The 16,374-nt window shown below is 31.4% G+C and overlaps 1 protein-coding gene across 1 annotated transcript; it reads left to right on the forward strand.

The window, feature by feature from the left end:
* Window positions 1-648: 648 nt before the first annotated feature.
* On the forward strand, window positions 649-14,677 carry LOC139524188 (zinc finger protein 507-like). The gene is made up of 2 exons (XM_071318815.1): window positions 649-741; window positions 5,482-14,677. Exon 2 carries the CDS (start codon window positions 5,534-5,536, stop codon window positions 9,686-9,688), a length of 4,155 nt encoding a protein of 1,384 aa, XP_071174916.1. The 5' UTR covers window positions 649-741; window positions 5,482-5,533; the 3' UTR covers window positions 9,689-14,677.
* Window positions 14,678-16,374: the final 1,697 nt, after the last annotated feature.

Below are 16,374 nucleotides of genomic sequence, written 5' to 3' on the forward strand. Positions count from 1 at the left end.
TATTAGTTAAACAGAAAAAAGAGACCTTAACAAAAATGTACGCTTCTTTCGGAGGCAGATTATGAGCTTAATTAAATGAACCTGGGAACAGTATATGTTCCTGAATGAACGGTGACCACATTTTTTTATTAATTTTTCTATTACCATGATTATATAAATATATGATAAAGTTCATCTATAGAAAAAATAGCGAAATCCTATATTTAAAAAAATATGAATTATACCCGCGAGCCCCCTTAAGAGTCAATCAATCAATCAATCAATCAATCAATCAATCAATCAATCAATCAATCAATCAATCAATCAATCAATCAATCAATCAATCAATCAATCAATCAATCAATCAATCAAATTCAATCAGTCTTTCCTATATTAGACGCAACTCCGGAATAAATCCGAAACTGACTTGTAGTATGGAATTCCAAACTGGTTTTCTGCTTAATACTAAACGTTGAGCGTAGCGTGATATACAAGCGGATTCCAGTTCAACTTGATACTATTTTTTAAATTTTCATATAATTTTTAGTTTGAGTACTCCTGTCTTATTTGTAATCAAATTAAATCTAATTATGTTCAATATTTTGAAAATCATATCAATATTATATTATATCTCTCGTTTTCATGTCATTGCGAGAGAAAATGCCATGTGACTTTCTCTGGCGTACTACCAGATCACGTGACTATTTTGATCGCCATCATGGACATTCATTAACCTGAATCCTTGAATTTTCTGCTTACAATGTAAGAGTTCAACACATAAATCTAAAGAAGGGTTGAGTTTGCACTATTCATGGGCCTAGTTATAAAAATATTCAATCATTTTTCACTATATTGCAGTAATTTAAGATTGAAAACAATGACTATTTTCAAACCACGTTTTTGAAAGTGTATGCGGTCGGTATGACACAAATACTGTTTTGGAGGGACAGGGTAAAGATATTACATGGGAAATAGACAATTATTTTAATGTGTACTGCTTATATTTGACTTACAATAAACAAAAGTTTGATGGTATATTGGTATATCACCTTTACAGTGAGAAACATGACCATATAAATAATGTACATTTATTGAATGATCAACATGGTATAAATTATACATGTTGATCATTCAATAAATATACTGACAACTGTCAATTGATATGAGACAGGTACTACCTGATGAAATCCTGGAGGTTATATTGGTTGCAAGTTTTATGTGTATTGGCTTAAAAAAAAAAGGAACGGAAGATACCAGAGGGACATTAAAAAATTATAGATTGAAATAAACTGACAACGCCATGGCTAAAAATAAAAAAGACAAACAGACAAATAACAGCACAGAAGACACAACATAGAAAACTAAAGACTAAGCAAAACGAACACCACCATAAACTGAGGGTGATCTCAGGTGCTTTGGTAGGGTAAGCAGATCCTGCTCCACATGTGGCACTCGTTGTGTTGCTTATGTTATAAATCTGGTAAGCAGTCTAATTCATTAGGTCAAATTTATAAAAAGGGAAGGGTATTGTAGTTGTGACATAAGGAGCATATCAGATATCATATTTGAAACGGTTATTCCATAACGGTTAACCAACTCGTGATGGCGTCTGTAAGAACATTAAGAACTCTTAGTTTAATAGCTTCCTTGTGAGCAGCAATCCTCTATCAAGGAAATCATGATAGAAAACACAAGCCCAGGAATATCATATCAATTCATTGGGATATATATATACTCTGTTAACACATGCCATTATAAATTTTGGCAATTAGAATACAAATGTTTTCATAATATCATGAATATCATTTGCACCTTTATGATTTTTTTTTTTTATTTGAATAAAAATAAAAAGACAAACAGACAAATAATAGTACAGAAGACACAATATAGAAAACTAAAGACTAAGCAACACCCACCAAAAACTTGGGGTGATCTCAGGTGCTCCGATTCCAAAATTATTACTTTTGTAACTACATGTATAGGTCAATATACAGCCTTCAACAATGAGCAACGTTCTTACAATATAGTTAGCTCTAAACCCTGAAATGAAAAATGTATAACCAATGAAATTAACAGCCAAATTGAAGTACAAAAAAAATTTAAAAAAACAAATATGCAACACAGCAATAAAGCAACAAACAACAACTACTGAATTACAGGCTCTTGACTTGGGACTCGCAATATTTTTCAACTAGCATACTTCTGTTCTTAGATTCAAGCTGGAACACTGTTGGTGCCATATAGTTTGTTAAAGGTTTTTTTAGGGGCTTAAGTGTATAGATTAAATTGTCATCTATCATTAACAGTCAATAGATTTACTAAAAATGACTCCAAAAAAACAGAAATCTAAATAAGTAAGAAAAGCCTTTTAATCAATGGCATGCAATGTGTTTTTCTTGATTACTTCAATCATTTAATAGTCAGTTTACTAAATTGTTTGTAATTGATATCAAAATGTGGTCCCACATCTGCATTTTGCACATACAATGTACAAAAATTACAACATGCTTAAACTTCATGTTATGTTTATTTCCTTAGTGATCATTCATCGAACTCGTTTAAAATTTAAAATGCAAAAATATTGCATAATTTCATTTTGATCAAACAATCAAGATAATAGCTTGTATATTAAGATTTGAAAGATCAGCACAAATTTTCTTGATAATCATAATTGAAGTGACAGTCTAATATAAAAAGATGATGTGGCATGATTGCCAAAGGTACAAAGCAACTCCCCACAATAGACCAAATGATAAAGAAATTAACAATAATAGCATTAGCTCGACACTTACTATATTTGTATGTTTTCATGTAAGTCCAGGTAACTTTGAGTAAATCTATGGGGACTATCATTTATCCTTTGGGGGCATACATGTAGTATCAGACATGTACCACTTGATGAGCTGCCAAAAGTTTTTCAAAATGAGTATTCTAAATTTAATATATTGTTTAATATTTTTCATGTTGGTGCCTTTTATAGCCAACTATACAGTGTGTTTTCTAATTGTTGGAGGTCGTATAATTGTTTACATGCTCTTCATTTGAACTTAATTGGATCTCCTTGGCAAAGTCCCATAGCTCCTATGAAACGTATTGATAAAAAATTTTACAATATATATTAGGTTAATGTAAAAAAATATCTACTTTTTCGTAAGAGGCTGAGAAACTGGAGAAGGGCGAGTTTCTACAGCGCCCTTCCCCAGTTTTGCGCTGAGTACAAAAAAGTTGATATTTTTCTGACATTGACGTAATATTGTTTTTGTACAGCAACTAAAATAAATAAATTCATAGCTATTTAAATTGTAACACAAATTTCAAACTTATTTTCATCCCTTTATGTACCCCTGACTGTGGAAAAAGTGACCCATGATGAAATTGACATTGCACAAAATATAGCTGTGTTACTTACTGTATTTAGGAAATAAACACAACTAGTTGCAGTATAAACTATAATATGGGCAACTAAACATGTCATAATGACAAACTTTCTGCCAATTGTGACAGCTTTCTATAAATGGACTCAGAGTTGCTTAGTTGCAGTAACATAGTGTTATTGTCACATTCTAATATGACGTCCTTATTACGCTTTGTAAACAAAGCCGTCTTCTAATGAGCACAAAATATGTTTGACACATGCGCACGAACTTACTGTTTATATTAACGTTATTTCCATCGTTATCCTTTGGAATATATACATTTAAGCAGCTAACATAAACTTTTATTATATATTTTTATAAAACAACAATATATTTTCCCTGCTCGTAGTTTTTAAACTTATCAAATTTGAAATGTAATGTACTCGAGGAGGAAACGGGAATAGCCAAAGATTTTTACGGTATTTTCGTACACTTCAACCTATAAAAATACTGTATTTGTCCTATTAGAATCGAAATAATTCCTTCATGTCATGCTCTATGCTCATTTTAACATGGGTAGGCATTATATTTGACCACATTTTACACCTCGCTAACGCTCAGTGTAAAATATCGACAAATGTAATGCCTACCCATGTTAAAATGAGCATAGAGCATGACATGAAGGAATTATTTCTTAAATAATAAAACAATGTCCAATAACTTCCTTACAATAACAATTCCAAATGTTTGAATAAAAAAACCTGTAATATGGACTTTTTATATGGTCACCTTTCAAAATGGTATGGCCAAGTATGTTTAACAGCATCAGAGGAGTTCCATTTACATTATTTTGTGATGATCCAAAAAAAAATTGATCAAAGTCCCCTTGACAAAATGGCAATGCAAAATACATGTGCACATGATAAATATACAGCAAACAATCTTACCCAGTATGAGAGATTTCTGTAGGAGTGGAGTTCACAAGCTGTCTTGTTAATTAATACAATACTAAAATAGAATGGTCAAAGTCTTTACTCCCATAAAGATTGTTAAATTTAATTGACAATACATGTATATCAAAGACAATATAAAGACACAAAGTTCTACCAAGTATGAAAGCCTTATGCAAAATGGTCTTTGGGTATAGATGTGTTCATTGGAAATACATAAAAGGACTGAGATCATTACAATATCGCCTGTAATATAAAAAAAAAGAAGATGTGGTATGATTGCCAATGAGACAATTGTCCACAAGAGACCAAAATGACACAGACATTAACAACTATAAGTCACTGTATGGCCTTCAACAATGAACAAAGGCCATACTGCATAGTCAGCTATAAAAGGCCCCGATAAGACAATGTAAAACAATTCAAACGAGAAAACTAACAGCCTCATATATATAAAAAAATGAACGAAAAACAAATATATATGTAACACATAAACAAACGACAACTACTGAATTACAGGCTCCTGACTTGGGACAGGTACATACTTAAATAATGTGGCGGGGTTAAACATGTTAGCGGGATCCCAACCCTCCCCCTAACCTGGGACAGTGGTATAACAGTACTAGTACAACATAAGAACGAACTATAAAAATCAGTTGAAAAAGGCTCAACTCATCAGATGGAAAAAAATACAAGTGGACGTGGCTTGGTACTTGTACATCCCGACAAAAAAAGACAGTAGGAACAGATCTGAGAGAACTCGCAGTTATCTGACTGCTAGTTCAAAGCCACTAACAACCAATAAAACAAATCATGCATCTAAGACTAAACTATCAATCCGTACACATCCAACATCCAATGGATTTAGTGTAAAGACGTCATAAACAGCCAGAGAAAAACATGACATGCACATGTGATGGACAAAGATAATAATAAGTTTGAGGAATCAGTTTCTTTCGAGCCCTACTATGTTGAAATGGTACCTGTAGTAGTTTTAACAAGTTCTTAAAATATTTATTCAGGTGTTTTATAGTTATATTCTGGCAGTGAACAAAGCTAGGCTCATTGGCACCCATCAAATATTCCACTTAAGTTGTAAAGTGTGTGGTTCAGGTTGTATAAAGCGATAATTTATTTTCTAGATGCTATATCTGTGGCGTTAAACTTATATTTCACCTACTTTCATTTTTTTTCAGGTGGCAGATTGTAAGCTGTAAAAGATTTTATAAAGATCTGAATTCAATTTGAATGATGTCCGTCAGTGCTAATCATTTACAGACTGTCAATTCCTTGACAGGAATCGTCAAGCCATCTGTGCTATCTGATAATAACTCAGAATCTCAACAGTTTACAAGTGGTCAGAATCTCAGTCAGTTACAGGCAGTAGTAAATCAAGTTCAGAAATCTCAAAACCATGACAGTTCCCTAGAGGTTAAGATGTCCGACCCGGTTATTACGCTATATACATCTAAAAATGTCCAGTCGCCTCAGAAACTGGTGGAACAACTTGCTAAAGAGAAAGGATTCATGAACAGTCCAATCATTATCGTAGAAAATATTTCTAAAGTTACATCTGCTTCTTCCATGACAACACCTACTACATCAACATCGCAATCACCACCAAACTTGTATGTATCCATGCCAACTCCAGAATCGTCAGCCCAAACCTCACAATCGTCTTTATTGACAAGTCAGGAAGTACATAAATGTGAAGAATGTGATTACTCTAGCCATAACAAACATTACCTTAAACAACATGTAGATCTGGTCCATTGTGCTAGCCGACCATATAAATGTCCATTTTGTAATTATGCTGGGAAGCGTAGCCACTCTTTACGAGAACATCTGATGGTTCATTCCAATGAGAGGCCATTTGTATGTACTCATTGTAATGCCACATTTCGTAAGAAAGGACATTTAACCAATCATGTTAAACTTCATCAGAAGATGGTGGCCTGCCCTATATGCAAGGTTTCCATTTATCAGCCAGATGTTGAACCACACATGAAGTCTGTGCACAATGTTGATAAACTGTATGTGTGCGATGTGTGTAGTTACATGGCTGTTAATAAGACAGAGATTGAAGAACATTTGAAATTACACAAGACTCAGTGCTCACAAATGTATGTGTGTGAAATGTGTAATCACAGGAGTAAGAGTTTTGAACATTTTTGTGCACATGCTGAAACACACCGTGAGAGTATAGAGGCTCAGAAGAAAGCAGAAACTGTGGAAAATATGAAAAATGAACCAGTTCAAAATATACCCATTGAAAGAAAAATGATGAAATGTTCTGAGTGTGGGTTTGTGTCTGGTGATATTTTGAAGATGAAAGAGCACATGCTAGTCCATATTGAGCAGGAAGAGTCTGGTGAAAAAACACCTCTCATCTCGAAAGATGTTGCAGAAAATATAAAGCAGCAACCTCAGACCACAACACCTGAAGGTAAAGCAGAATATAAATGTGTGGAATGTGAATTCTCTTGTTGTGAAGCCTATGTATTTGTAGTTCACATGCTGACACATAGACCAGATTTACAGATTCACACAGACAAGTCACTGGAGTATCCTGAACAATCAAAACTTAATCAAACACAGCCTCAAATCATGAATGAGATGGTTGTGCAACAGAAGAAATTAGATCAAAAGTTGCCCATGTTGCCCAAGACTATAAAACTACAGAAGATTCCAAAACCAACACAAGATATTGATAAAATACCCATTGTTAATTACCAGGATGAAAAGCAATTTGATGGGAAGTCAGAACCAAGTAATCCTGTAACAAATGAAACAAATCAGGGATCTGAGAGCTTGCCTTTTGTATATAACACATCAAATGCAAAATTTCGATGTACTATTTGTGGTTATACATGCGACTATCAGCGAACAATCAAAGCTCATATCTGGAAACATTCAGGAAATAAAGATATTGATTATCCTATGTTTCAGAATGGCCCTTTGAGTATTTATGAAGAAATATTACTTCCACCAGGAGTAGAAGGAGAAAAACCTATGGTAGCAACAGCAGTACCATCAGCCGAGAGCCAAGGAGGAAATCTTCCTATGTATAACACGAAAACAGTAGTTTTTGAGAAAGCTCAGGAAATTAACAAGATGTCTTCTGTTAGCCCAGTAGCTCCTTTTCTGGCAAATATGTTAGCAATGAGAGCCAAACAAAAAGATACAAATGGAGAAAGTGACAATTTACCTTCCTTCAACCAGCCATTCTCAACATCTGATAGTATCCAAGAGATTTTGATCCCTACACAAACTTCCTCTGGAACAACTGTCATTTCAGTATTTTTGGACACTGTGAATACTTATGAAAAAGGGATCACATCTGTTCCACAAAATCAAGCTGAGAAGGTAGTATTTATGTTACCAGACCAAGGACTGATGAGTTCAAAGGTCACCCCAGGAGAATTGGCACCTAGTTCTGTGCAAACTATTGGTGTTGCAGACTGTCAAGAAAGTGAGACTTACATTAACCAGACCGAAGTTATTCAACAAAATGTTGAAGTTGAAACAGTAACGTTGAGGCGACAACCTGAGAATCTTGAAACCCCGAAAATATATTCAACAGATGACAGAAAAAATGTTGTGGTGGAATCAGTAGATAATACAAATCTTATCAGCTACACTAGTATAAAAAGTCAACAGAACAGTCCTCGTGCAGTCTCTGAAGTCAGCCAATCAGAATTAAGTGATTCTGGTGTAGGATCAGATACAAATACTGTTATAGCTTCAACACTGGATAAGCTAATAATAGAAACACTTCCCAGATCTGAAGAAGACTTAAAAGAAAGCACAATTTTTCAGGATTTTGGGACAGAGGTTACAGTTTCCTCTGTTGACTATGACAAACTTGAGGAGGTTATTGACACTGATGATGAAACATCAAGCAACGAAAGTGACATGGAGATCGTACAGGAAGAAGAAAACACAAGGAAGCGTAAACGTATACCATCAACTTCAATGACAGAATCAGCGGTTACTCTACTTTCGCTTTTGAAGAAAGGACCAAATGAAAATCCAGCTTGTCCTACGAGTTTAAAATCAGAATTCTCACCGTCAGATACAAACATAGAAACAGAAACAGAAGACAAACCAAAACAGGGTATCTCATCTTCATTACTTGCTGTTATTGAGCAACTTAGAGAAAGATCAAAAACAGAAGCTGAACTCGAAGAAGTTCCAGGCGTTAAAAAAACTAGTAAGAAACGAATGAAACGAGAGTTGTTGGAAGATTTAACAGAAATAGAAAATATGGGAAATGTAGAACGAATGGAGGAAGAAGGGGAAGTCAGATATCGTTGCAAGTTGTGTCATTATTCAAATCTTAGCACATTTGTTATCAAACAGCATATGAGATTACACAAAACTAAACAGCCATTTGAATGTTCGCTGTGCGATTTTATTGCTACCTCAAGTGAATCACTTCAAGATCACATGATTCAGCATTGTAAAGTTCGTACATATCAGTGCAAATTATGTACATCAGCCTTCAATTACAAAAGTCAGCTACGAGCTCACATGAGAGCTCATACTGAAAAAGAGGTTTTTGTTTGTGACGATTGTGACTATGAAACAACAAACCCGGTGAGTTACCGTAATCATGTTCGGGGTCACAATGAAAAGAAACAATACAAATGTGAGGTTTGTGACAGAAAATTTATTTCAAAATATGAACTGAAAAATCACAAGAAACAATTGTGTAGTTACCAGAAATCTTTTCAGTGTGATGAGTGTGATTTTGTTGCCATAGGTCCTCAAGAACAAAAGCAGCATGCTAAAATTCATAACAAAGAGTTCAAATGTGCCAAATGTGAATATAATACGACCAGCATTACTCGGTTTGAAAATCATGCAAAAATTCATGATGAACCAAAAACATTAAAATGTGAGCTTTGTGACTTCCCAGCAGTGTCCAATAGGAGTCTGAAATCTCACATGAAGCGACATATCAACGATCAACGGTTCGTACAACAGCCATTGGAGCAGTATAAATGTAATATTTGTGGTTACGTATGCCACCATCTGCCGTCGTTAAAATCCCACATGTGGCGACATGCTAGTGATCAGAATTACAGTTACGAGTTTACAAATGAAGTTATTAATGCAGCTATAGATTATGATAGTAGACTTGACACTTTTGAATGTCAGAAGGATGATATTAGAGCCTTTTTCCAAACAATTCGCCAAAAGTTAAAAGATCGCTTGGAAGGTATGAATGCTGCCAATGTTGATCCACAATCTGCTGCTTGCTGGGTAACTTTTAGGTGTTGTCAGTGTGGATTTGAGACCATCAACAAAGCAGAACTGAATGTACATATGAAAAGTCATTCTGATATTATTAAATGGACACTGCAAGTGAATGATAAACAGAAGAAAGAAAAGTTGTAATATACAAAAATGTAAATTGATGTAAAATCAAAATTTCACGGAACTTTCATAGCTCAACTTTTCAATACTCCAAATACAAAAAAAATCATCCATTTAAAAAAAAAAATTTAACACGTTCATTAATTGAGTTTAGTATGTTTTTTTTTTTAAATTGAAATGAATTCTTTGGGCTTTATCTATGAAAAAGAATTTAGTATTAAAATATAACCCTGGTACCTTTGATAACTATTTAGACAAGATAATTTGATATTTCTTATTAGAAATGTTTTTTTTCCTCCTTTATATAAAGGTGATAAGGTCCTCTTAGCATGTTAGGATTGAGTTAATAGAGTTTTTCTGTGTATTTTAAGATTTGTGTATTATGGATTTTACAAGTTTCTGCTATTGTTTTAGAATATTTTGGTCTTCAATAACCAATGTGAAGAACTATTATATTTGTTTATATACTTAGTTAAGATATTTTCAAACTGCCAGGAAAAAAGATCCTTTATTTTCCAATTTTTTTTAAAAACTTTTGATGATATCAATCAAGTGAAATAGGCGATGAATATTTTTACAGAAACTTGAGAGAAATTAAAATTAAATCAGCATTGGTTTTTTATGTCACTAGCTGCTAAGTTTTGAAATAGTTAATGTATTATATCTTTTTGTAAATACAACATGTACAATGTATGATTATTTTTTATCTGTCAAATATTGCGCAATTTTCATATTAGGCAATTGTGGACTAAACAGTATGAATTAATTCCAAGTTTAAAATCAACATGAATATATATATATATATATAACAAGCAAGCACTGCCAAACAATATTAATTCATCTTTATGTTTGAGCGCTCTGACTTATTTGAAATTTAAATGCAATTGATTGTTTAAAGCCTTAACTCATTATTAACATTTAAAAATTAAATGTAAAATTAATGGTGAGTTAATACAGGAATCACTAAAACTAAGAGTGTCATTGCTTGCCAGTGTAATACATATGTGTAATACACATTTCTGTTTGTCATGTTTGTATATTTTGAGCCAGAAAGCTTTAAATTTGTTATATTTTTTTTGTGACCACCATTTATATTTTTGTTCTTTTAATATGTTATTTTGACATTTATGTTAAGTCTTACAAGTTTATTAGCAAAGCTAGATGAAATCATTTGCATTTCATATATTTTTTAATGTAAGGGTTATTAAAAATATTATAGTTAGATCTGACAGTTAAAAATATTTTCTAATTTGAAGAAATTATATAAATTATCTCCCCTTCATCCAAAAGTTTTTAGATATTTAAAATTATTTTGGAATTTAACAATATTTTCATTTAACATATTATGTATCTATTATCTGATAAAGTACTGTATTGAACTATTCATATAAATCAAAATGTTTTGAAGTCTTGAAATTTCCAAAAGGTGTAAAGTTGTCTCATTGGCAGTCATAAAACATTTTATTTCTATACCTGAGGGAGTAAGGACCAATATGAAAATTAACTTGCAGATAATCCAGTATTATTATTATCAGACTAACCCTCAGTTTCTTATTGATTTGTGTTTTGTAAGTCATGAAGCTGATCATAAACATAGGTCATAGGTCAACAGGAATCTCAGTTTTGTAGACAGAATTACCTTTGATTTTCATAGTCTTTGAAGTTTCTTAAATTTTTAATTTAATTGAAAAAGTTAACATAAATTGGAATAATTTTAGAAACCTCTTCCAAGTTTCTGATATCTTTCTAAATTTGCCCCTGTTTCTGTTTATAATTTATGGTTGTGAATAAACTTTTATACATATTAGTAAGTTGATCTCAAATTAAATTGTTTCCTGGTCTTTATATTCTGATAACTAAGATATAGCCTAGAAAAATGTATATTTAAGAAGTTACATAGAGAAAGCTGTCAACAGTGCACAATCAAACTTGTTGCATACATATATTATTTATTTCATTTATTTGTTTGATAAGAAACAAGCACATTATTTCATCATAAAGTATGTAAGTAGAGATTTTTGTAAATATTTATTTTATGATGTATACAATATCATATAGAAAAGGAATGTTCTTTTTTTTAATGTACCATTTGCAATAACTTTTCAAATACATTGTTAGGTTTAATGACAATATACACTTTTAATGGCAGTATCATTCTACATTTTAAAGAAAGTATATATATATATTGATCCTAGTTTTCTTCCTTGAGGAGTAGATGTGTTAAAAAGGGCACTTTGAATGAGATTTAAATAAGTATAATTTCTTTTATTTACTAATAAGAAAAAAATATGAAGCTAATGAGCCTATCACTTCAAGGCTTTTATATGAAAATGTATGAAATTGCACTTATTTGGAAAATTATTGCACATGACTTATACAGTTTATAAATTGTAGCTCCTATTACCAAAATAGGTCTGAATTTAGTAGATCTGGTTTGTTTTAGTTTTTTGTTATATGTATCTGTAACCATTTTGTATTTAGTGCTATTTTTTATATTGGCTTGTATTTTTGTTTTTCTTATTTGTCTTGTTATGAAATCTCATACTTAAAACTATTCTGAAGAATCTTTTCATATTGAAATATTAGATCTGGCTCATTTCAAAGTAATTAACTCTTTTGTTAACAATTTCTTGTAGTCTCACAATTGTAAATTTGAAATCAATCTGAAAAATAGAAGAGCTAAAATTTTTTTATGATGTTTATTATTAGGCAAAATAAATTTGTCGCTGCCTTCTGGCAGGAAAACAGATATAGGGCAAGTAGCTAGATAGAATCATTTTATTTTTTGTTAAATGTTTTACTTGACTATACAGACTATGAATTATATTGGGCGCTTTATGACTAAAATTGATAGTAAGTTTGACCGAAATGTTCATGATTAACTAGTATTTTTTGTTAAGGAAACAGATTTGTTTTGTTGGCCTTATTGAAATTTAAAGTTGTCTCGCATATATGAAATTGAAAGAAATTTCTTTTTAGGATTATAAATTAAATATTTCTTATTAACTGATCCCAGCTTCAGTAAAATAAACATCTTAATATCAGTTAAATTAATAAATGGCTATCCTATTCAAATCACTACATAAGAATTTAAACATTTAAAATCACTGATTGTTTAATGCACTATTGCAAGTGACCTGCTCTGCCTTGAACAAAAATCAGTATCTATATATACTTTTGTAATTTAGAGTCAAAAGTTTTTAAGACATATAAGTAGCACCCGAAAGAATATATTCGTGACAATCTATAAATCTGTTATCCATTCTTTTGAGTTTGACATTATAACAGTGAAACATCTAAAAAAAAAAAAAAAAGGCTAACATTTTCTTTATTCTTCCACTTTGATTCTACCTACATTATCTGATTAATCTATCTTCTGTAATATCTTCAATTTTCAATGTAATGAATTAATTTATATTAGGACGGGGACCCCATCTTTCATGATCTTAACTATAGTGTCATTTCCAGATGTTATATATCTTTTAATTCAGTTTTGTATATTACATATAAGTGTATATTTTTTAGCTTATGAACATCATGCACAGTTAAAACGTGTATGAATATGTATTTGTTAATACATTTGTATTATATTCTGTTATTTTTGTATCTGGCAGTGATATTATTTGAATTTTGTTTCATAAAATCTTTGGTACTACGTTCACAAGATTATTTTTTTATGTTAAAAAATCATCTTTTAATATTATATTGAGGGTAAAAAAGTGATGGGCATTACATTTTGTTAATTTACAGTACATGCTTTATAACCTAAGAGATCACAATTCAAAGTAAAGAATCATTTTACAAGAGTTTACACTTTTTCAAACTGGAAAACAAATTTGTTTTGTTATAATGATGGGATCTGAATGACTCTAGGCCTAGGAGAATAAAAAGTTTCATTAATAATTTTTGTTGACATCTGGTCTAATTGTGGTACAAAGTTCATAAATGACGATCTAGATTTACATTGATAAAATTTTACTCTAGAGTCCGAGACCACAGTTATTTCGTAGTGCATTTCCATCAGATGATAAATGAAAGTAACAAAAATCTCACCTTTGCTTTCTGAATAATATTTTTACAGTGTGTTGTACTAATTTTGTGACAAATTATATCAAAATTATAGAAAACTTCATCAGCTCTAACTCAAAATATTGACACTTTTATGTTAAGAGGTCTTTAAATCTTTTAAAAGCTTCGGAAATGCTAATTTTTAACCTTTTTAGCTGGACCACTACTTGACTTTCAAATTCATGACCCAAACTTTTGTACAGTGTCATTTCATCCCCCTACTTGCTATTTGAGGCATAAAACTTGAAGAAATAAATTTGGAAGGGGTATAAAAAAATTAGCAAGTAACACACTGTCCAGACTAGGGACTATTTCGTGGACAATGAAAATCAAGGGACGATAACTGTGTACTCTGACCTAATATTATGCAGTTAAAAATAAAAAGAGGTAGGATCATAACATAGCAATACAATGTAATACATTCAACTTGAATGATTCAAGTGTGAGGAGATTGTGACATTCATTTGAAAATCTCTACTCAAGTTTTTGCAATCTGACATGTTTTTTTTTTTAGATAGTTTTAATTAAAAAGTTCTGATATATTCTCTGGTATTGTCATCATACATTGTACATGTAGTACATGTAGAATGTAGTTATACAGATTGATGAAAAAGTGTTTTTTTTAACATTGAATCTGATATAAGGTTAGGTATGTGTTCTACCATTATGGTAGAATAAAATAGCTTTATTTTTCTAAACAAATTATGAATTTTGTTTTTTTTCTAACATTTAAAGTAGATATTTGTACTTCACAATTTAAAAAAAAAATCTGTAGGTTTTGAAGTTGTTATTTCTTTTGACATCAAGATTTTCAGGTTACCCGGTATATTGGAAGAAATAGGATCTGATAATGATTGTTATTTCTGCCATGCTGTATTTATTGTCCTATAGTCATAGCCTTGTGTTTGTTAAAGTTTAATAGTATTAAAGTATGTTTCGTGTTTCATGTGTATTTTATCAATTGATGATTTTTGAGTCGCATAGGGTACATGGTCAGGTTGTTCATGTTTGTCTGTTTCAAACTTTATTAAAATATAAGCAGATGTGCTAATATTGTCAATGAGACAACTATTTCAATTCAATTGACAAAAATAATTATAGGTCATTGTAGATCTGTCACCAAGGTCCACTCCAGAGCACTGTTAGATAAGGGGGAGCTAACTCGTATGTGCTGGAACCAAGGGACAGGGGGTCAGTCTATCGCTAGACTTAATGTACTGATAGGCATAGCTAAAACGCAAGGAAGGTTTTCATAATTTAATTACTGTAACAATTTAAACGAATGATGATAACAAATCAATTAGTAAACAATTCCAAATAATAATAATAATCTAATCAAAGTACAAAGTATCAATTCAAAATAACAAATCCAAAGTAAAACTATTTCTCTTTAAAATGTAAAATATAAAATAAATGCCAAAATTACAAAATCATAAAATGTACTTAATCTCAATTTCAGAATGTAAAAGTCTCAAAATAAAAGTTTCTCAAAAGTATAATTTTCTAAAGTTAAATTATGAGTCAGAGATAAATTTTGTCTCACACTACACAGTCAACTGGTAGACTGGTAGACAGTCTTATAGGTCCAGTATAATGACATGAGTAGTGTGAGGTTACGCTTCCGAAACACTGACTGCTTTTACAAAATTTCCCAACAATATTTATACTAAAATCCGAAATAACTCAACTTGTCCCGACACGTTAATAATACTCTCATTAGCAAAAATAGACATTAATTAACAAAGCCTAATCCTATAATGTTTTGATAAAATCTTAAACTTTCAAAGTGACATATGCTAATTACAATTAATATTTCAAAATAAAGTGCTTTGAGCAAACTGTGACGTTTTGAGTACTAATGCCACAGCATAGGTAAAATTAAATAAACACATTAATTAAAATTTTACTAAATACAAACACAAAATTTTCTTTCTTAAAATAAACATATTTTTTATCCAAAATAACACTAACACAAATGTAAGCCAAATAACACATCATGACAGATCTTTCAACAAACCATTATTCACTCAGCTATAAAACTCAAGAGGAACATGGTGAAACAATTATTCATCTTCCGAGAAAACTAACAGCCTTATTGAAAACACAATACATAAAAATACATATATATCTATATATAGGGTTTTTCAAGGAACTTCTTTGCCAGTCTCAAATTTACAATCATAAAGATGAAAGTAATTTTATTGTTTGTTTACCAAACAGTTGTTCGTTTGGTAAAATATCCACTGTAAACCAATCATTATGTGTTGTGTGTATGCTTTTAAAAACATATTTCCCAGGATGCATCAGATTATAAAATGCTGAATGGAGTCAAACCTGGCAATTCAGTATCAAGCCAGGGTCAATAATGCATGAAATAGATAATAAGAATCAGCATAAATGGTGGAAAGTACAATTAACCACATCAACCATCAACTACAGACTCCTCAATAACATTGACTAATGAACCATGAAAATAAGGCAAATGTCAGATGACAATGCCAGACAGACATATACACCAAACAATCATTTCACACGCCAAGTATAGTTGACCTATCCCGAATAGTTAAAAAAAAACCAGACCAAAACATGAAAACTTAACATTGAGCAATGAACCATGAAAATGAGGCCAATGTCAGATG

The sequence above is a fragment of the Mytilus edulis genome, chromosome 5, assembly GCF_963676685.1.
Source record: "Mytilus edulis chromosome 5, xbMytEdul2.2, whole genome shotgun sequence".
Lineage (NCBI taxonomy): Eukaryota > Metazoa > Mollusca > Bivalvia > Mytilida > Mytilidae > Mytilus > Mytilus edulis.

Bases quoted from the DNA above. Each gene is read 5' to 3' on its own strand.
- LOC139524188 (XM_071318815.1), top strand. From the start codon at position 5,534: ATGATGTCCGTCAGTGCTAATCATTTACAGACTGTCAATTCCTTGACA.